Source organism: Danio rerio, chromosome 18 (assembly GCF_049306965.1).
Source record: "Danio rerio strain Tuebingen ecotype United States chromosome 18, GRCz12tu, whole genome shotgun sequence".
NCBI lineage: Eukaryota > Metazoa > Chordata > Actinopteri > Cypriniformes > Danionidae > Danio > Danio rerio.
In genome coordinates this window covers 21,882,561-21,905,143 of record NC_133193.1, presented here as the reverse complement: position 1 = coordinate 21,905,143, position 22,583 = coordinate 21,882,561, and the positions used below count along the sequence as shown (strand labels likewise).

Sequence of the window (22,583 nt, the reverse complement as noted above, 5' to 3'; positions counted from 1 at the left end):
TTGGAAGCATTTAGTAGAGGTTTTGCATGATGAACACATTAAATGGGAGTATTACAGGTACAGTATGGCCTGTAATTCTTATGATAAAAATATCTGGGTTGTTTTAAACTTTCAAGTCAGAGTTTGATTTTCTTGCAGGATATGTCATTAAACACTGAAAGTGTTATTTTTGTGTGGTAGGTTGTGGTGTTTGTTTTGGTCAGGACACTTTTATTCACATTGTAAAGTAAAATGACAAAATATTTGACCATCATGTAATGTTCTTATAATCTAAGAATTAAGTGTAAATTCATAAGCATGGTCTGATTTAAACATTTAATCGAGTTAGCTGAACTGCAGTATTTGTATTACTGTAATTACAGTAGTAGTAGTCTTCTTTGACAGCCCTGTGACTTCCAGATGACACAGGTAGATGATACTCTGTGCTTGAAATGCTTGCCTTAAAATAGCTCAGAAATGTTCTGCCTCAGAAATAGCTCAAGTAAATGGTTACAAAATAGAAACATCCTAATACGAAACATGTCATGAGTCTGCTTTTTAAAATCTGGTTATGAAAAATTAAATGAGAAATACAACACACTCTGCCAAAGGTCTGTTTAGTGACTGATGTGCAAAATACATAAGCAGCATCAGGAATCCAACCAATCACTTTCTGGTCTTAGTGAGTGTAATGAATATATTATGTTTTACAAAGTGAATGAATATGCCAAATACTTTGAAAAACAAAAACATGCAAGTTTCCTGAAACTCACATATAATTATATGGTTTACAATAATGCATATGTCTGAGTTCTACTGATTTAGGCTAATTGCATCACATAAATCTGAGATTTTACACAAAAAATAAATAAATTAAATGGAGAAAACATTTTTAGACAAGCAAACCTTATTGTCTTGTTTTAAGAAATAAAACAAATAATGGGGTAAGCAAAATCTTTTTTCAAGGGGAATAACAAGATTATTTAGCTTAGCCTATTAGCAGATTATTTAGCTTGTTTAAAAAAAAATAACTTAATTTTGGCATATTATTTCTGTGAACAGGAAAATAAGTTTTGCTTGCCTATAAAAATCTTCTTGATATAAGGATTTTAGATATTTGGACTAGAAAGAAGATTAAAAAATTAGGTAAGAAAAGCATATATATATTTTTTTTGTAATGTAACTTAAACACATTTTTAGAAACTAATATTTAAATAAGTAGAAATCAAATGCAAAGACACTTTCTCAAAATCAGAGAACAGCAATGATTGTAGAACAAAGAAATAATGCAACAAAACCCCTGTCGGTTACAGTCAAAAATGCACAGACCCTTTTTTTAAATAAGCACAAATGTGGCTGCAGGATATCACTAATCTCTCAGCTGTGACCTTGATCACTTTTCCAGAGATTTTCAGTCCAGTGCAGGTCAGGACTGATGTGATGATCACTGATGAGCGATCCATGTTTGGATTAATAAAGAAAAGAAATACAAATTTTCTTGTGATTTTGGATTTGGAAAGAATTAGATTTTTTTTTTAAATAAAACTAATTAAGATTATTAACTAATTGAGATTGTGTTGCACGTTTCAAAACACATTGAGAGGCGAAGTTTGAATACACAAATCTGAAAATTAGACTGGAAAGGTGACAAAAAAGTTGTTGATTTGGAATATAGTGCAGAATGTGTATATGATCATTTTTGTTTATTTGTTTTGGATCCCAGGTGCTGATCGTACTATGTCTATAACTGAGTTGCTGCAGAATTTATGTATAAACGTTTAAAAAAAATTTTATATAAGAATTTATTATTATTATTATTATTTTAATCCTGTCGTGGGAACTAGCACATGATAGTCCATATAATGGGCATGTGTTGTGGAGGATTTTTGTAGTGAATTTAAAGGGAATTTCTTAAAATGTAAATTTCTCATCATTACCAATAGTTTGTTAGTCGTTTACAGTATTTTTTAAATCAAAATATATAGATGTCTAAATATGGATGTTTTTTTTTTTTTAGTTTTTTTATTTTAATTTTTTTGCTGTAAAAATGGGCTATGCAAGAGGCAGGTCCACATTCATGTGACAAAGGTGGGGGAAAAAAAGAGACGCTGCTCGATGCAGCTGTAATGTTAAGGTCGAAAACATAAAAAAAAATATATATATATGAGCAATATCACACTCGTAGCAGTGCGATATGGCTGTATATCGGCACTGGTGGGAGGCGTGTGATGCGGCCGAGTGCCCTAGTGCCCCCACCAGTGCGATATACAGCTATATCGCACTGCTACGAGTGTGATATTGCGTTTTTACAACAGTTTGATGGCATAATTGTGTATATAAAAACAAAATTAAACACAGAAAGTTTCAAAAACCCTTTTGTATGTGGAACTACTTTCTTATACATTGGATTCAAATCATAAGCTGACAGTTAAAACAGTTGAGCAAGAATCTTTTAAATTTTAGATCTGTAGTGTCTGCTTTTTGTTGGTTGTATGTGGACGGAGTAATACACAAAGGGTAAAGAGGCTGTAGGAGTTCTGATATTGCAGAATATCGCACGGCTATCAGCCAATCAGATTTGAGAACCAGACAGAACTGTTGTGTATATATATATATATATATATATATATATATATATATATATATATATATATAGAGAGAGAGAGAGAGAGAGAGAGAGAGAGAGAGAGAGAGAGAGAGAAAGAGAGAGAGAGAGAGAGAGAGAGAGAGAGAGAGAACGCATTTGGGTGAACCAGCTCGTACGTGGTCAAATGTCATTAATCTGAAAAAAAATACGGAGACAGGACAATTTTTTTCCTGAAGGGAGCTAAAGTCAGGTAAAGACCATTGTAGTTAGGGGGGTTGTGTACGCTACAGGAAGTTTGTTAATAGCTTTAACGTCACTCTCAAACATTTACAGTGGAATGGGCTTAATGTGTAAAAATTATACCTTTAAAATGTCAGATTATCTGTAGTGTGAAGTTTTAGTTTAAAAAGATCTTATTGACCTACAGTTTGTCTTTTACCAGTCTTTCATTTTCTCTAATTTTAAAATAATAATAAGCCCCATCAGTCAGGCTGCTCTTCCCTCAGGATTATATGCAATTTTTTTATACTCTTGTTGTACCTCTACAGCAACTTAAACTGTTTGTTTCTGTGAATTAGAATAAAAATACATTTGTTCGGATAAGTCATGAAGAAGTTTAAATCGAGGGATTTCAGGATTGTATTTTCCATTATTTCCAATGGATCTGCTTCTGCTGGCAGTACATGATTTTTGTGACGATGACATTCAAAAAGCACAGTTCTGCATCTCTCCCACATAAAAAACTTCATTTCTTTATTGTGTTTTAAGCAATGCTCCATCGATTTTACTATGAACTGCTCCGAGTTCTTTCTGAAGACATCTGAGATTATTTTTAGAGCCAGATTAATTGAAGGCCTGTGTGAGCACTTAATACGATGGCACAGAGGACATTGTGTCCATGTACATTCCCAATGTTTCTGAATGTAGAGTTTAGAAAGCTGTGTTTGCAACTCAGTGTGATAAGGACATCGAAAACATCTCAGCATGCATCGTAAGGACATCTCCCAACCAAATAGTTTTTCTTCAGCCTTCAGTGACTTAAATACATAAGTTTATAACCAGTGTTTTCTCTTTTAAAATCTTCCAATCTGCAAGTATTGTACCTTGTGACTGGGACAAAATAGCTTGACCCAAAGTTTAAAGTGTTTCCTTTTAGTGATGTCAGAAATGCCTCTGTTTTATCTCTAAAAACTTAATTTTCATGGCAAAATATATCTCACATTAGAAGATGATTCATGAGTCATACAAAAGACATACTTCATCAAAAGGAAACAACAAGAAATTTGTTTTATTGGAGATTTACCAGAAAAATTTAATTAAATTTATACAAGACTTGTTTAATTAAACAAAGTGTCCAGTCTCATTTTAAAAAGAAACTGCTGCATAAACATGCAAGTATTTTGAGCTACAAACGTGGAGGTAGTTATGACCTGTTTGCTATCAGGATGTAAAACAGTTTTATACAGCATGCAGTTAGTAAACAAGACGATTAGCTGAGGATGAGAAGGACAGTGTTAACAAAAAATGAAAGTATAAGTTAAAAGAAAAATAAATATCCAGCATTTTTACATATTGCTCCCATATATAACAATTACAAATCGCCGTGTTTAATGTATGGTGTTTTGGTGAGATATGTCTGTGGGTTTATTTTATTTTGTTTAAGATATATCATGGGTCTTGTTATATTTTTATTTTGTAAATGAAATAAAGTGGCAGAAAATACTGAACCACATTTAACAGTGTGATTTAAAAGATAAATGCACAAGACATCAGATTCTATCTGAAATCTTTACAAAGTAAAGAGACAAGAAAACAAACCAGGAGTTATGAATAGTTAATTGTTAATCTTTAATTAAAGAAATGTGAACATTTGTCAAACAATCGAAGAGATCATTTGTGTGAAAATGCATCAGTATATATATTGCAATGTGCGAGCATAGTCTGAATCATTTAACTTGATTATACCACCTTGGATATTTATTGAAAGTGCCCACAAAGAAATAAAGATAAAAACTAATTTAGGCCATTCCGATTAAATATACCAAAATATTTTTGTGCTATACATGTTGTAAAAAGATATACATTATGTAGAGATTCAAAAGATTCTATACTCTTTTGTGAATCTCTGAAGGTTATGGAGAATATTGTAGATTATTTTTTAAAGTGATATTAGCAAGTTTTACTTCTAACTGCACGTCCTATAATGAACTGAATAAAGAAATGAGCTACTTTTCACATTTCGATTTAACGTCAAAGAAATGAATCATGAGGAAAGAGAGTAATGTTATGCATTATGTATAAGTTCCTTATTAAAAGACATAAATAACTGTCGTATAAATAATTAACAAAATGTATAATTGGTCAAGTTAATAAGTTGAACACATGCCCCTGAATATTACAGTTCACTAACAAGAGGCCGTTAGAGACATATGAGTTTACTACAAGCTCAAAACAAACCTCAAACAAACTCAGCCAGAACAACATTATCTTTTAAAGTTACATTAATCATAGAACTTATGGATTATTTACACAATCTGAAGAAATTAAATAGAAAGTTATAAATAGACATTTTGCTCTGTTCAGCTGTGATAAATATTGCAATAATGTTCACAGAGGGAAACCGCACAATATGTAAATCTCTCACCTCTTAGATGAATATCCTGCAATGCTGCATGGTCCAATAAAAGGCTGTTTTTAATGTTTCATACACCAACACAGCATTAAAATGTCAGTTCACAGTAATATCTGTCTCTTTGTTGAACTAATCCATCTGCTGCATTTCCACATTTTTCCTAGCTGCCATAAAGACAGAATGGGAAAAACCTCCTTTTTTCCTCTCAGAGAGCTTCCTGAATCAAGACCCTGGAACTTGTGCTCGCAGATGGGTCACGCTGATGGGATTCAGCCATTTTGTCCAAAAGCAGGAGTACAGTCTCATACAAAACCCAGCTTCACTGATGAACGATGGCATTTTGGGCAGCCCTTTGTGCCGTTTGTCTGCAGACACCTGCATGGATGAACAGAACCCAGTGAGCATGCAAAAATAGCTGGTGGCTACAGAAAGTTATAAACACTAAACAACATCATATGATACCTGTCAACATTGGGATGTGAAAATAAGGGATACTAAGGGAACCCTTTGTTTGTAAAGGAAATTAAAGGAATCCTGCCCTTTTTATATTTCTTTTAAAGTGTTTTCATGCCCAAATACAATGAAAGCACAAAACAGATTCACATTTAAGAGCAAGAGGCGTTCCCTGGTGGTTCGGCGATATGTGTTGCGTATAAGGAGGATCAGCTCTATGGTGTTTATTGCCACCCATCATATAAAGATTCAAAATATGGAAGAAATACGGGAAAATACCTTTACGGGATAATAGCGGGATAGAATTGTAAAATATGGGAGAATCCCGAGAAAAATGGCAGGGCTGACACGTATGAACTACATACTTGAGGTGGAAGATGTGAGAGCAGGGCAAGGCCTGCAGCTGCTGGTTCTTCTCTCCGATAGACTCCCCACACATGCCGCAGTAGAGCTCCAGCTCCTCCACACACTGCAGGAACTTCACCACCTGCTCCCTTAACTCCTCCTGCTGCTCCTTACAGCGGTAAATGCCTTCACACAGGCTGTGCACCTTCAGGATACACAGCTGGAACAGAAGAGCACAGTTCTAATGTTAATACAAAGCAAGTGTTTATCTTCTGCAATGTTATGCCATCAAAATCGAAATGAAAATGAGATGTTTGTCTCCTATTCTCACGTAACAGATGCTTCACCTTGTTTCCGATTGCCTCGGCGAGATCATTTGCTCTTTGCAGTGAGTCCAGAGCCTGTGGTAATACAAGAAGCACTCAAACTAATGCCAGTTGAGATATTACATACAGTCGAAGACAAAATCATTAGCCCCTGTATAACATGTTATTCTTTTCTAAATGTTTCCCAAGTGCTGTTTAATGGAGAGAATTTTCTTCACTCACTTTCATTCTGCTCATTATCTGCTTTATCAGGGGTGAACAGACAAATTTCTCTGACAATTGTTTTACACAGCGGATGCCCTTCCACCCATGCATTCTCCAATTTACACACTACAGCCAATTAAGTTTATCCAATTCATCTCTACCAAAAGTCTTTGAATTGTGGGGGAAACTGGAGCACCCATGAGAAAACCCACACAGATATGGCTAATGGGGAGACCATGCAAAATCCACAAAGAAAGGCTTCCTGGTCCAGCCAGGACTCAAACCAGTGACCTTCTTGCTGTGAAGTGATCACCTAGCCTCCATGCCACCCCCAGAATTTTCTTCAGCACATTTTAAACAATAGTTTTATTAACTAACACATTTTTCTTTATAATTTTGCCATTGTGACTGCTAGTATAATGGCAAGATACTTGTGTTCTGCCTAAAGTGCTTAACTGTAGGTTAATTAGGCAAAACATGTTACTTAGGCAGGTCATTGGACAAAAGTAGTTTGTTCTGTAGCCAAAAAATGGGGGCTAATTTGCAATAACTTTTAAAATAGAATTAAGACTATCCTCAGAAGAAAAATATGATGGAAATACTGTGGAAAAAATGTATTTGCTCTGTCAAACAAACACAAAAAAAAATTTCACAGGGGCTAATAAGTTTGTTTTTAACTGTATATGTTGATCACAAATATTCACACGTTATCTAAAAGACACAATTAAATCTTGACCTTATCATATTCCTTCTGCAGAATCCAGCACTTCCCCACTCCTACATAGATGGATGCTTGTCCAAGGCGGTTGCCAATCTCTGACATTATGCACATGGAGGACTCATAGCGAGGGAATGCTTTCTGTGTTAAAGGTGAGGGCATAAAGAGAAGCATTGACATAGGCAATGGAATGCTGCGGCAGGACTACTTGAAAAATAATCATGATTATGGCTGCCACAGTTAAGCATATAGACATATGTAACTCAGTTGCCACTAAATTAGGTGGTCCCCAAACTTTAGCTATCATATAGATTGGTCTGTTTAAAAATGAGCATCAGAATTGAGAAGAAAGGTCGTGACTTTGAATCTGGCAGGGTTGTTGGAGCCCAACAGGGCAGACACTGCTGATCTACTAAGGTTTTAGGCACAATCATTTTTAGGGTTTACAGACAATTGCGCAAAAAAGAGAAAATATCTGAAGAGAGCTCAGAGAAGAATAGCCAGACAGATTCGATTTGATAAAAGGAAAACTGAAACTTACACTAGTTATCTAAAGTTTTAAGATATACAGTTAGGTCCATAAATATTTTGACATTGACACAATTCTAACATTTTTGGCTCTATACACCAACACAATGGATTTGAAATGAAATGAGCTTTAGCTAGAGACTGTCGGCTTTAACTTGAGGGTATTTACATCCATATCAGGTGAAGGCTGTAGGAAATACAACAGTTTGCATATGTGCCTCCCACTTGTTAAGGGACCAAAAGTAATTGGACAGAATAATGATCATAAATCAAACTTTCACTTATTAATACTTGGTTGCAAATCCTTTGCAATCAATTACAGCCTGAAGTCTGAAAACGCATAGACATCACTAGACGCTGGGTTTCATTCCTGGTGGTGCTCTACCAAGCCTCTACAGCAACTGTCTTCAGTTCCTGCTTATTCTTGGGGCATTTGTTCTTCAGTTTCCTTCATTGCTCAAGTTTCCTCAGTGCATGCTCAATCGCATTCAGATCAGGTGATTGACTTGGCCATTGCATAACATTCCACTTCTTTCCCTTCAAAAACTCTTTGGTTGCTTTTGCAGTATGCTTCAGGTCATTGTCCATCTGCACTGTGAAGCATCGTCCAACGAGTTCTGAAGCATTTGGCTTAATATGAGCAGAAAATATTACTTAAACACTTCAGAATTCATCCTGCTGCTTTTGTCAGCAGTTACATCATCAATAAATACAAGACAACCAGTTCTGTTGGGAGCCATAAATGCCCACGCCATGTCACTACTACCACCATGCTTCACTGCTTAGGATCATGAGCATTTCCTTTCCTTTTCCATACTCTACTCTTCCCTTCACTCTGGTACAAGTTGATCTTGATCTCATCTGTCCGTAAGATGTTGTTTCAGCACTGTGAAGGCTTTTTTTAGAACTCTAATCTGACCTTCCTGTTTTTGACGCTCACCAATAGTTTACATCTTGTGGTGAACCCTCTGTATTTACTCTGGTGTAGTGTTCTCTTGATTATTGACTCTGACACACATACACCTACCTCCTGGAGAATGTTCTTGATCTGGCCTACTGTTGTGAAGGGTGTTTTATTCACTAGGGGAAAATTTTTTGATCGTCTACTAGAGTTGATTCCATGGTCTTCCGGGTCTTTTGGTGTTGCTGAGCTTACTGGTGCGTTTTTTTTAAAGAATGTTCCAAACAGATGTTTTGGTCAGACCTAATGTTTCTGCTACCTCTCTAATGGGTGTGATTTGTTTTAATGGCTTGCTTGACTGATAGTGAAAGCTCTTTGGATCTCATCTTAATAGTAGTCAGTAACATCTTCCTAATGCAAATAGCACACTTGTAATTGGAATAATGAGGGAATAACACACGCCTGGCCATGGAACAGCTTAGAAGCCAATTGCCCGATTACTTTTGGACCCTTAACAAGTGGGAGGCACATATGCAAACTGTTGTAATTCCTACACTGTTCACCTGATTTGCATATAAATACCCTCAAATTAAAGCTGACAGTCTGCAGTTAAAACACATCTTTTTCATTTTATTTCAAATCCATTGTGTTGGTGTATAGAGGCAAGAATGTTAGAATTGTGTAGATGTCCCAATATTTATGGACCTAACTGTGTGTGGAACTAGCATCTGCAACAAATGAATGCTGCTATCATACTGTGTCTATATTGAGCAAAATCTCAGAAGAATGTTTCTAACACTCTGTTGAATCAATGCCACAAATAATTGGGGTGGTTCTGAAAGAAAAAGGGACCTAAGTCCAACTTGATAATAGCAATTGTACCTATAAAGTACCAATCAATTATAAGTAACATATTTGTAAGGATGTTGGGCATTCCAGCATAACTTACATCAACATCTTTCTGACAGCGATGAATATCAGCAAAGTTGAGCAGACACAATGCCTGAAGGGGTCGATCTCCATGCTGCAGTGCAATCTTCATTGATTCCTGAGGGGGGAAAGGAGTTTATCCAGTATTAATTAATGTTTGTGTTGTCATCCACAGTTTACTGAAATTTAGCAGAGGTTTATATTATTACTTTCAATGCTCCCCACATTATAATTTAAATATATCACATTTAATTTTGAACATCTTGTGCATGTTTATAAATTAAAGCATACAAAGTTAATAATAATAATAATAATACCTTTTATTTTTAGGCGCCTTTCAAAGCACTCAAGGACACCTTACAGCAGATTACAAGTACATCATAAAAATACAAGCAGTAAAAATGACAATCAGCATAAAATTAAACCAGCAAATCATTTAAAGCTATCCTAAACAAAAACGTCTTTATCTGAGATTTAAAATTGGAAATAGAGTCCATCTGGCGAATGTGCAAAGGCAGGGAATTCCATAACTTTGGTGCTGTACAACTAAAAGCCCTGCCTCCAAATGACTTCATCTTAAAGTGTGGGACAGATAACAGTTCAGCAAAAGATGATCTCAGTGAGCGTGAAGGAGTGTACAATTGAAGAAGATCAGAAAGATAGTGAGGGGCCAGGTTATGAAGAGCTTTTTATGTTAAGAGGAGGATTTTGTATTGTATACGATAGTGAACAGGAAGCCAGTGCAGGTGAAAGAGAATTTGAGTTATGTGATCAGAAGTACACGAGCAGGTAACTTTCCTAGCCGCTGATTTCTGAATCAACTGTAGTCTATGAAGTTGTTTATCAGGAATACCAGAGAGAAGCAAGTTACAGTAATCAATCCGTGATGTAACCAAAGCATGAACAAGCACTTCAGTACTTTGTTGAGATAGTGAAGAGCGAAGTCTTGCAATGTTACGCAAATGAAAAAAGGCAGAACGTGAGATATTACTAATTTGAGAACTAAATGAGAGCATGCCATCCAGTATAACCCCAAGACTTTTCACGTGGGTTGAGAAATTGACTGGGGAGTTATCAACAAACAGGGTAAAAGATTGAGCTTTGGATAAAATAGATTTTGAGCCAACCAAGAGGGCTTCGGTTTTACTGGCATTTAACTTTAAGAAATTATTAGTCATCCATTTATTAATCTCATTTAGACATTTGGTAAGGTCAGAAGGGGGGTGCGATGTTGTAGGTTTTGTGGAGATATAAACTTGTGTATCGTCTGCATAAAAATGAAAATGTATGCCAAAAGAACGAAATATATGACCTAAAGGTAGGATATAAATAATAAATAAAAGTGGCCCCAATACTGACCCTTGAGGAACACCATGAAGGACTGAAACAGGATCGGAGCGTCTATTCTTTATCTGCACAAACTGTTTTCTGTCACTTAAATAGGAAGAGAACCAGCAAAGTGCGTTGTCAGCTATTCCTATAGAAGCCAGTCGTTCCAATAATAGTGAATGACTAATAGTATCGAAAGCCGCAGTAATATCTAAAAGAATAAGTATGGACAGGTAACCAGAATCAGCAGCTAAAAGAAGATCATTTACAACCTTATTGAGGGCTGTTTCTGTGCTGTGTTTAGGGCGAAACCCAGATTGAAAGTGCTCATAGATGTTATTAGTAAGCAGATGTGAGTGAAGTTAACCTTGCTTTGATGTCTTTTGTCAACATATGAGTAATATAGTAATACATATACTAGTATGCAGTTTTAAATTTAAAAACTGTATTTTTTGATTTGTATTTGAATCATGAACTCATTTAATTAATTCAAATTACATATAGGATGGAGACACCACAGTGTTGATTGCAGGGGCAGTAGGTCAGACAATATTGTGTCTAACTTGAAAGTAACATGTATTTAACATATTTATTTCTTTGTTATATATCATTTCATAAATTCCTAAATACATATAGTAAAATGAGGACAAAAAAACAGAACTTTCTGCTACACATTTTTATATGTATGAGATGTTGTATCCAGTGGTGTAAAGTAACAAATTACAAATACTCAAACTACTGTAGTTGAGTAGTTTTTCACAGAAATTGTAAATTACTAAGTAGTTTTAGAAATGTTTACTTTTACTTTCCATTGAGTACATTTTTAGTGCAGTATTGGTTATATTACTCCACTACTTTCCTTAAACCTGCAGTCGCTACTTTATTTTTTCTTGACTATGGGGATAAGAAAAATCAGTCCTGCGAGTCCAATCAAATCATTTATAATAGGTAAATCGCATCGTAATGAACTACCTCTAGACATTGGTGATTTATAATTGAAGCAAACTGTTTGGAAGCACTAAAAGTGTCCAAGACGATGTTCAAAATCTTTACGTGCAAGGATCAAGAGACTGTTTAGATGCATGTCACTGATGAGAAAATGACAGATGTTTACTTTATGACGACCGAAATGGCCTTAAACATCCAGCAAGCACAAGACGTCAACATGATATCAGATTGACATTGTACCCCAACATCGTGGCGACGTTGCCTTTTGTTTGGAAATGAAAATCAGGTTGACGTCAGAACTTGACAACGTTAATGTCCAACAACCAACCTAAAATCAACCAAATATTAATGTCTAATGATGTTACAGCTTGACGTTGTGTGAACGTTACTATAATGACATCTATCAGATGTTGGTTTTTGGTTGTCATACCTAATGAATAAATGTCAGTACTAGATGTCAATATGACGTTGGTTTAAGATGTTGGCTCGACATTGGATTTTGGTCACTTTCTAACACAACCTAAAATTACCCAAACATCAACGTCAATTGACTTTGTTATTGGAAATTAAAATAACTTTGTCCTTAAACCCAGGCTAGACATAGAATTTTGGTCACCTGACATTATGACCTAACCTAATATTAGCGTCTTATGACGTTGTGTGTCTGCTGGGCAATAACTCAATGCACTACAGAATGTTACGTTTAGCGAAAAACTCACTACTCACTACTCTTGAGTACTTTAAAAGTGCTACTTTTTACTCATACTTTGAGTAATATTTACAACAGATACTTTACTCCACTTGCAATACATTTTTAAACAAGTAATGATACTTGAGTATGATTTTTCAAAACATTTATAAAAAATAAAAATAATGTATTAAATATATTTTAAATTGGAGAATAGATAACTGCCCAGCTCAAGTCTGTAACAGTATGTAGACTTGGTATTTTAAACCCAAATATCTGACCTAAAACCAGATACTTGCCCACCCAACTTAAACAACATACAAAAATGAAACGTTGCTTGACAGCTGGAACATGGCCCGTGTTAATCCCCACTGTTAGATAGTTATAAATCACGGCTGCAGACAGCACATTGTGACAACGGTCACAGTCCAAAGCAATGACCGGCTGTGATATTTCTCTCCTCGTCATTAGCGTGGGGCAAAGGGTGAGCTCTGCTCTTCATTAACACTGCTCTCAGACGGCACCTCAGCAGGATGGACTCTCGACTGGCGTATTTTTATCAGCCATAGTAAAGGGGGCTGGTCAAGAGGGCTGGCACAACCAGTCCTACAAATAGCTGCACCTGTCAGTTGTGCCATAGGCCGAGCGGCAGACAGTCAGAGGCCAGGGTTACGCCAAGGGGACTGATAAATATGATCAACATCCTGAGGGATTAAGGTGATGCTGCCTTAAATTCGTTCAGGTGATCTGTTTCCACTTTAAGATGTCCATATCTGTGCAAAGTACTATAAATATATTTGCTAATTGCCAAAATATTAAGCAACTTTAAAAAGAGCAAAATATTACTGCTGATAAATGATTTTTGCTGCTTGTTCGAACTACTTATTTAAAATGAGTTGAAACAAGACAATTCTTGAGATTTCTTTGGGACAACTTAATTGTTTTATGTTCAGTCCACTTACATTTGTTAAGTTAACTTAATCTGTTTGTGTTGGGACAACATGTGTGAACTGTGTGGAATCCTGCATTTTTTTACAGTATATAGAATAAACAACTATCAGAAATCATTAAATACCTAAAACCAGAAGAAGGTCAAATTAACTCATGCACATTACCACTGTCTTGAACAGCTTTTTTTGAGCACTTGTAACACTTTTACTGCATTATTCACAAAGTAATTTCTACAGTCATGAAATGAATATTTTTAATCCTCAACTATGGAGCTAAGATAACCCAGAATGCATCGCTCATAGCATTTATTGCCACTAATACCTGTTTAATCCCTCCATGGCCTGGCCCCTGAATATATTTCTGAGATAATTAATATACATCACCCTGTGAGATCTCTTCGCTCTAAGGATCGGCTCTATTTGACAGTTTCGCTATCATGCTTGAAATATCGAGGTGATAGAGCTTTTTCAGTAGCAGCTCCAAGACTTTGGAACAATCTTCCAATCTCCTTAAGAACATCTCCTACTTTGGAGTCTTTTCAGAGGTCACTGAAAACATACTAATTTTGTACGGCACTTTGGGACCCATTGTGGTTGGTTAAAAGTGCTCTAGAAATAATTGAGTTGAGCAATAAAACGTTTCCTTCTTTTATTCTTTTGTGACTAAAACTAATAGAAGGGCAATGCAGTCAGCAGACTCAACCTCATAAGACGTTAATATTAGGTTAGACTTAGGTTGCAGGCATCTAAGAACAGCATTATTTTGTCCAATAATTTCATGAAATGATGTTGATATTTTGTTGATTTTAGGTTGTGTTGGAAAGTGACCTAAATCAAATGTCAAGCTAACATCTTAAACCAATGTCATACTCACGTCAAATACTGACATTTATTCATCAGGCATGGCAACCAAAATCCAATGTCTGATAGACGTCATATTGGTAACGTCCACACAGACAAGACAATGATATTTTGTGGTTTTAGGTTGTGCTGGAAAGTGACCAAAATGCAACGGTTGTGTGAGATTAGAGATTAAGTCGACCAGGGGTGCGTTTCCCAAACAATGATGTAACTCGTGGCTGAACTATCATGGTATGATGCATCATTTGGGAAAAGAACTATGTAGTGACGAGTGTTTCCCAAAAGCCGCAGTTTCTCTGTCGTTTGAACCAAGTTAGTTATGATGTAAAATGCCCATAATGATGGTAACAACTTCTTCAGAGAAGAACCCCATATTTTTTTGTGCAAATTATATTGGTGTAGAATTTGACACATGCAAACCACTGCAGAAATGTTCTAACCAACAGGCCCATGCCATATACAGTAGGCTACATTTCTTAATAAATAACCTACTATAAAATAAAAGCATTAACGTATGCTATGTTTTTTGTCTTCACAAGCTTTAAAGCAATGACTGTAAAAAGTATACTACCTTTAGAGACATAACATGAATTATGCTCAGCTGTGTTCAAAATGACATCAATGTTTTCAAAGTGCATTGCAAAGGGAGCACAATTGTAAACCTGAAGATTCCTAAAATTGAACTGTAAAAATACTTTGAAAGCGAATTACACCTTAGAGAGATGAGTTTAATGCTTTTTTTAACATTTCAAGGTTAAATGTTAGAATGTTCTAAATGAATAATGCATGGGGGGGGGGGGGGGGGGGGGTAACTGGGAATAGAACACAGACAGGAACTATGTCTCCAGCTACAGCTCCAGAGCTGGTTTCTGACGTCAACACAATTTTCATTTCCAAACAAAATGCAACGTCCCACAAGGTTGGAGTACATCAATCTGACGTTATGCTGAAGATTGTTAAAACATAAGTGTGGCAATAAATCCATCAGAAAAGTCAATTGGTAACACTTTACAATATTAGTACATGAATAATATTGTTATTATTCATGAATAAAGTGTTATTATGCTAACTAAACTTTATTATGGACTAATGAGGAATAAATTAACTAACATTACCTACAACATGACTCACATTAGTTCATGTGTGAATAACGGCTACCTTAATTTTTAGTACATGCTTGTTTGTTAATTGATGTGTAAATTACCACATTAGTTTATGCTTAATTTAACCATCATAATCTCATGACATGTTAATGTATGAATATATCATGAATTTACTTGGAGGAGCACATCATCCTTAACCCATTATTAACTACTCATGAACTCCTTACGTGCATACGACTACACTAAATAGCAATAGAAAGTGTTCTGTCAACATCAACATCAACAGTTTAACCACAGGAGTTCATGAGTAGTTAAGGATGAGTTCACTGTGATGTGCCTCTTCAAGTAAAGTATAATAAACAATAACAGCCTATGAGTTCTTGTTGGTTACATTTAGCTTAAACCTCAATGTTGTTTAATACACTAAATAACAACATGAACTAACAAGTAATTAAGGTAGCCGTTATTCCCACATGAACTCTTGGGACTCATGTTGTAGTTAATGTTAGTTCATGATTAGCGCACGCCTTAACTCATCATCAATTAATAGTAATGTTTAGTTTACATACATCATTATTCATGTACGGTTATTGTAAGACGTTAATTTGTCCTGTTGCTGATTATTGTTATTTTAATTCTTCATTATCTACACAATTTCTAATAACATGCGCTGATAAGTCACACAATCTTAGTAAAGTCTAGGACTGGAGGTTTAGATATTTGATTGAAAATCTGTTATGTACATTTGACAGCCGTGAGTAAATGTTACCATGGCAGAGTTCTAGTGATAAAAATGGATGAGGGGTCATAATTAGATGTCTGTACCTCACAGCATTCCATTGCATCTGGTAGGCGCATCAGCTTCTTGTAGGCTACCGACATATGGTACTGACTCATGGCACGATACTTCAGACTCCAGCCCTTACCGTAATCATTCACCAGTTCAGCTGCTTTGCACGGAAAGAAGAGCGCTTTTTCAAAATCCTGCAAAAAGCACAAAATATGCAGATATGGACTCCTATTATTAGAAGCACATAATATAATGTGCATAAATGATTCATGTTCCTCAAGTAATAACTGAATTTCCACCTTTCCCTGAAACCCTATGATGCTTTAGTGAATTATTAACTTCCATTAAACAGTAAACCACAATCAGTCAAGAGTTTTGAAAAGCTGTGTACTATGAGGTGGCATTTTTCTCTTCAAAGTTCATCCATCAAATGCCAAGATGCAACTTATTAGCATTACCAAATTACATGTACATATACTGTACTCTAGGGTTATCGCGATACCATTAATTCATGTTACCATGCTACACCAGCTGAAGTATCACAGTACCAAATATTACTGCAATATTTATCTCAAATTATAAAGAAAATTGACAGAAATACTATATTATAACATGCCTACTTGTATTAAATTCAATCAAATTAAAAAAAGTATTATTTTTGAACGTCACTTCAGCTAAAATGTATTCATTCTTTTGATAATTTGTAGATACCTGGCCAACAAAAAATACACTGAAATAAAGATACAAATTATACCAAACAAAGTTTGTTACAAAAAGAGCCTTATTCCAACTAAATTAGGCTATATGAAGTGGTTAAAAATAGTTTTTTTTTTAAACAGAAAACATCAGAAAACGTAGAACCTTAAAGGGCTCCACAGACTATTAAGATAAAATGGTCTATTGTTGCACAAATGTGTGCGCTTAATGACTTTTCCACATGCAACAGTTTTTATTGATAGACTATTAATGACGATACTACCGTTTACAAACTATAGTGGCACCGCCAGAATTTTGGAGCCACAGTATCACGATACTACCATAGTACCGGTAAGCCGTGCAACCTGTACTTTATGTAATACAAAGAGAAAGTAATCTGGAGGAACAAAACACAGTGAATTTAGAAGAGCTTTGGCCACAGATAGGCTTGTGATATTAATGCCAAGTTAAAACACCGGGCATAACTTTATTTCATGATAGATGAAAGTAAAGCAGTTTAGTTTACTTTAGTTTTGCTTGCAAGAGATGCTGGTTATTTTCCACTTTTGACAATGAAATATTCATTTATTTTGTTTGCAAAAAAAAAAAAAAAGCTAGTTTCTTTTTAAAGAAACTTTAAAAGTAACTTTGTTTTTACTCTTAGTTCATAAATCAAGTGCAATGATGTTTTATGTAAATTTTGGCATATGGTGTATTTTTCTCATTTCTTAAATGATTGATTATTTAAAATAATTTATTATAAAATTAATAATTGTTAAAGTTACTCATCTAGATTAGTCATATAATCAATAAATTAGTTGATTTAAAGTCAGTGTAGTGTCAGCCCTATAAAGCACAAATCCAAACATATCTTTTCACTATATTCGGTATATGGATTTTTTGTCGCACAACCTTATTATTTAAAGTGATTTGTTTAAGTTCTTTTGAATGGAAGTTTCCAAAATCCTAAGTGCGACCCAAAATTTTAAACACAAAATTTTTCACATGTAGAAAAATGCATATCTGATGAATATTAGAGAGTATGTGAAAGAGAACACTAAAAGCAACCAAGCACTCAGTGTTGATCATTTCCCATGTGGCAGAGAGATTTAACTCAGGCACGGCTAAAAGGGGTCATCTTATTATTGCTCCTAGTAGCACTGACATTCTCTGCATGCCTCTCCATCACATACTTATTACAGCAGGCCTTCCTGGGAATCCAGGGGATTTGCTCACTTCAGATCTCTAGTGTCAAGGTGAGTACAAATGCCTATATCTAGCCAAACCTGCTTTGTCTGACGTGCAATTGGATACATTGTGCACAGCATGTAGGCAGGTTTGTTAGTCATGTAAAAACTGTTTACTGCTCTTTCAGTGAAATAGAGCTTAAATAACCGTCAGCAAAAGGAATATGAAAAACATTCACTACAGTGACAATTACAAATGGAGCATTGGTAAACGCACATGCTGTTTTCTCCTTTTTTTTAGAGAAATCAATATTTTTATTTACCAAACATACATTAGTGCATTTAAGATTATTTAAACTATTATTTTTTTTTATTAAATGCTTTAATTGAAATCAATGTATCATAGTTTCTACAAAAAAAAATTTAATTACATTATAATTAAGGTTTCTTGAAAACGAAAATAGAATTGTTTCGATAATGGATAACTGAGGACTGAAATACGTTCTGTTGCAACTTCAGCTTTGAATCACAGTAATAAATTATGGATATTTATATTAACATATTAAATGCATTAACACATTTTTATTTGTATCAGTATTTGACAAATTTTTTTTTTTTATGAAACAAGTGGCTTTTGAAAATAATCTTGACAAAACAATTGTTTGACTGGTAGAGTTCACTGCAGTTAAATGTGTGGACACTCTTGGGTTAATTTATATTTATTTATTTTTATTGATGAGTTGATTGTGAAAGAAATATGGAAAACCACAACAAGTAATAAGCAAAGCTGTAGAGCATGAACTCCTTCAGTGAGTTTGTCAAGTTTAATGTCACAAGTCACCATTCAGAGTCCAAACGCTCTATCAGATATGTCAAAAGCAAACAACAAACAGACCTGCAGTTTGATGTGTATTACAGAAATATCAGATCTTACTCTTTAATTACCATACTGAAATCTCAAGTGTCAAACAATTATCTTTTATGTTTTAAATGAATAGACATAAAGGTCAGTTGACATCAAAATAATAAATTAAACAGAGGCAGTATTCCTTATATCACAACTTAACACGCAGGTACAAAAAAAAAAAAAAAAAAAAACCTCCCAAAATGAAGCTCATCAAGTTTATTAACACTTTAAAACAATGTAATCTAAGTATGAATCGATTAATCATAGTTCAATATTTACTAATGCATTACTAAATCTGAAGTTGAGCTTGTTAAGTCAGTGATAAAATATATCAAAAAGATTGTTATAGCTAGCAGAATAAAGACTTTTCAGGCTTATACGCAGCTTTATTCTGTGAAAAGACCATCCTGGGTGTACTTATTTGTTTTATTAAACAGCTGCTTGCCACAAACATAAAACTTAGAAACAAAAATATATTGTTCTGAGCCATAATAGTTTATTAATTCAGTGGACATAACCAAAAACAGTCACAAGTCACAAGAACAGTGAAAAACTCAAAGCTGACTGTAATGAAACTGACTAAATTAAGCATATTGATCTTATTCTGCAATGCCGAAGTGCACTTGTTTTAGATTTTCTGATTCCGTTGCCTAAAAACGCCCAGGAATAATGAATGGCCGAAAACTGTGTTTGCATGACTATACATAAAAAGTAGACTAATATAATAAGAAAATATCAGTTTGCAACAACAAGCAGCACAACAAGCTGTTTTTAACGTCTAAAAATCAACGGAAGTCAATGAAACCGGAAGTCTCGAGCCAAAAAGATTCCAATGGCTGCACCTGCTCAGACGTTAAGGATAACGTCAATACTAACCTGTGTATTAATCATTTATAAGACAGCACCAAACAGTCAAAAAGACAGACAAGCAGATATAGGTAAATGGATTTGAACATGTTCACTGACAGTCAAGGTGATTCGAAGTTCCTGGATAAGCCTGTGTTACATAGCAGTTGTTATCTCAGAATAGCATACCTTGGAATGTTGCAACCAATCAGAATTAAGTATTCCAATCGACCAATTACATTAGTTAATCACAGTGAGTTGACTGTATTTTTTAATTAATGTTAACAAATATAAATAAATACTGTAATAAATGTTTTGTTTATTTGTTCATGTTAGTAAAAAGCTTAACTCATTAACCAAATCGACCATTATTTTAAAGTGCATTTCTTTAGTAGACAAAGATTTGACACTTTAAAGAAGCCTAAATGTAATTTTTACTCTGCAAAATTTCCATTTCCATAATCCTCCATTCATTATCTATTAAGTTTGATAACCTTATACTCTCCTAAATGCTCCTAAACTCTAAAGTGCTGACTTGTTGTAGCCCAATATTGGGTCAAATATGGACAAATCCAACGTTGGGTTGGTATTATCAATTAAATTGAAATGACACTTTTAAGAATGTACAACTATTCTAAATCATGCAAACATAAATACACACATACACAAAAAGATAAATGAGATAGTAGTTGTTATACCTTAAGCTGGATGTAGAAGTTGCCCAAACTGCAGCAGACCCTGCACTCCAGCATCTTGTCGTCATTGTTGTGAGCATATCGTAGGGCCTTCTCATAGCTAACTAAGGCCTTCTGGAAAACACTTAGGCCCAAGTAGGCATTTCCCATGCTTAAGCACACTTGCCCATTGAGTTGCAGGCTAACAGTGGTGCCTTGCATGTTTAAGCAGGTCTCACAATATGAGACCGTCTTCTGGAAATCGCAAAGCTTCTCATTGCTGCGTGCCAGGTTCAAATAGCCCTCCGTCAGGTAGTCCGGATCCTCCATCTCTCTAGCTGTGTTTATTTGAGCGAGGGAGAACTGATGGATGATTTACATGTACATGAGGGAAGAAAACAATAGAGATTAGTTCATTCATTAAACGATTTTATCAAAAAGTACAGATAATAATTAGATAATATACAAAAAAAAGAAAAAAAAAATCATTCAAGGGTTGCCCATCCTATTGCAACCTGATATTACAGTAGACAACACAAAGTACTAGTGCTAAAATTGTTTTCATGCCACAACAGACATCAAGCATACTTTATTATTATTATGTGAGAGCTACAGTTGTTTAAACACATCATAGTGCAAATGAAGTCTTTGCTGAACTTGGGAGAGCAGTTCCCTCTGCTAGGAGGTTTATGTCAACAAGATGCTCAGTGCTGAGGATCATGTTGCTAGTAGCTCTCCTTACCCTTCATGTAACTATGGAAGGTATATATTATATGCATGTTATGCATTGGTACATATTTCAGTAGGTCAGAAATCTGCATCCCTGGGGTTACCAGCAAATTAGTGCAAGCCATGTCTTTGGTGCATTTAGTCATTTTAAAAATGCTGGGTTATTTCAACCAACACCTGGCTAAAATATGGACAACTGCTGGGTTACAAATTTAAGGTACATTTATTGTCCAACTTTAACCCAATGGCCGAGTTTGTCCATATGTTTATGAAATTTGCATTGAAATGCATAAGAATTGTTTGTGTATGACTTTTGAAAAAATGATTTTTATTGGCACAATGCAACTTGCAAGTCAGGGTAGGTCCACTGTTGATTGTCTTTGATAATAGTGGAAAACAAATCTGAAATGCTCATTAGTGTTGACACAAATAAATACAGTAAGAAAGCAGAAGAAAAGTGGCTCATACCTGTAGCATCTCCTTGTATTTTCCCATTTCCGAATGTGCTGTTATCAGACACCCCAAAACCCGAAACTTCCCCCCAGGATCAGATGTCTTCCTTAACACTTTCATCCAAACATATAAAGCCTTTTCTGTGTCATTAGACTGGTAGAGCTTCAGTCCCTTCTCAATCTGCTGTTTGGTTTGGTCCTGACCCATTTCTGCTACAAAGTCCCTCATAAAAATAACCATCCGTCTGGCTCTTCGGCCCTCTGGGGAAGTGCAAGCGTACCTTTCTTTTGTGTCTTTAACTACCAGTGCACCAAAACAAAAGACGCGTTAGCCAAAATCCACCCCAGAGATCCTCTCCCTCTTGCGTCACTGCTCCACAACTCTCAACTTTGGGTGTAAAGAGTAGTTGAGGAAACTGGATCTACAGCTTGCAAGGTCTTCAGAGTCCAGATCTCCATTGCTGATCACTTTAAAAGAACTTCATAAGAATCACAATACCATGATCTTGTGATGTTAAAGACCCAATCTTAGTCCCCTCGAACGAAAAAAAATTGACGCTAAAGGAATAAGTCCCAATCCAAGGTGCTGGCAATGAACTCCCAGAATATCTACTCCCTCCACACCCGAGGGGGAGGAATTCTCTATACTCTCAGCCCTCCACAAACCACCCCTTCATCTTTCTCCTCCCTCCCACTGCAGTGCTGGCGCTACAGCAGATGGCCTTGTCACTCTGGACCATGTGTCTTTGCTGGAATCCAGCTTCAGCCTCTGAAAAGATCCAAGGTCACTAAAGACGCTTATCCACTGATCTTCATACCA

At 35.4% G+C, this 22,583-nt stretch overlaps 1 protein-coding gene across 1 annotated transcript; it reads right to left on the bottom strand.

Moving 5' to 3' along the window:
• Positions 1–5,500: 5,500 nt before the first annotated feature.
• On the bottom strand, positions 5,501–21,971 carry rapsn (receptor-associated protein of the synapse, 43kD). The gene is given in 8 exon segments (NM_178305.1): positions 5,501–5,573; positions 6,017–6,216; positions 6,344–6,397; positions 7,263–7,385; positions 9,623–9,721; positions 16,308–16,466; positions 20,607–20,945; positions 21,780–21,971. Coding segments are annotated over 8 exon segments (1,239 nt in total).
• Positions 21,972–22,583: the final 612 nt, after the last annotated feature.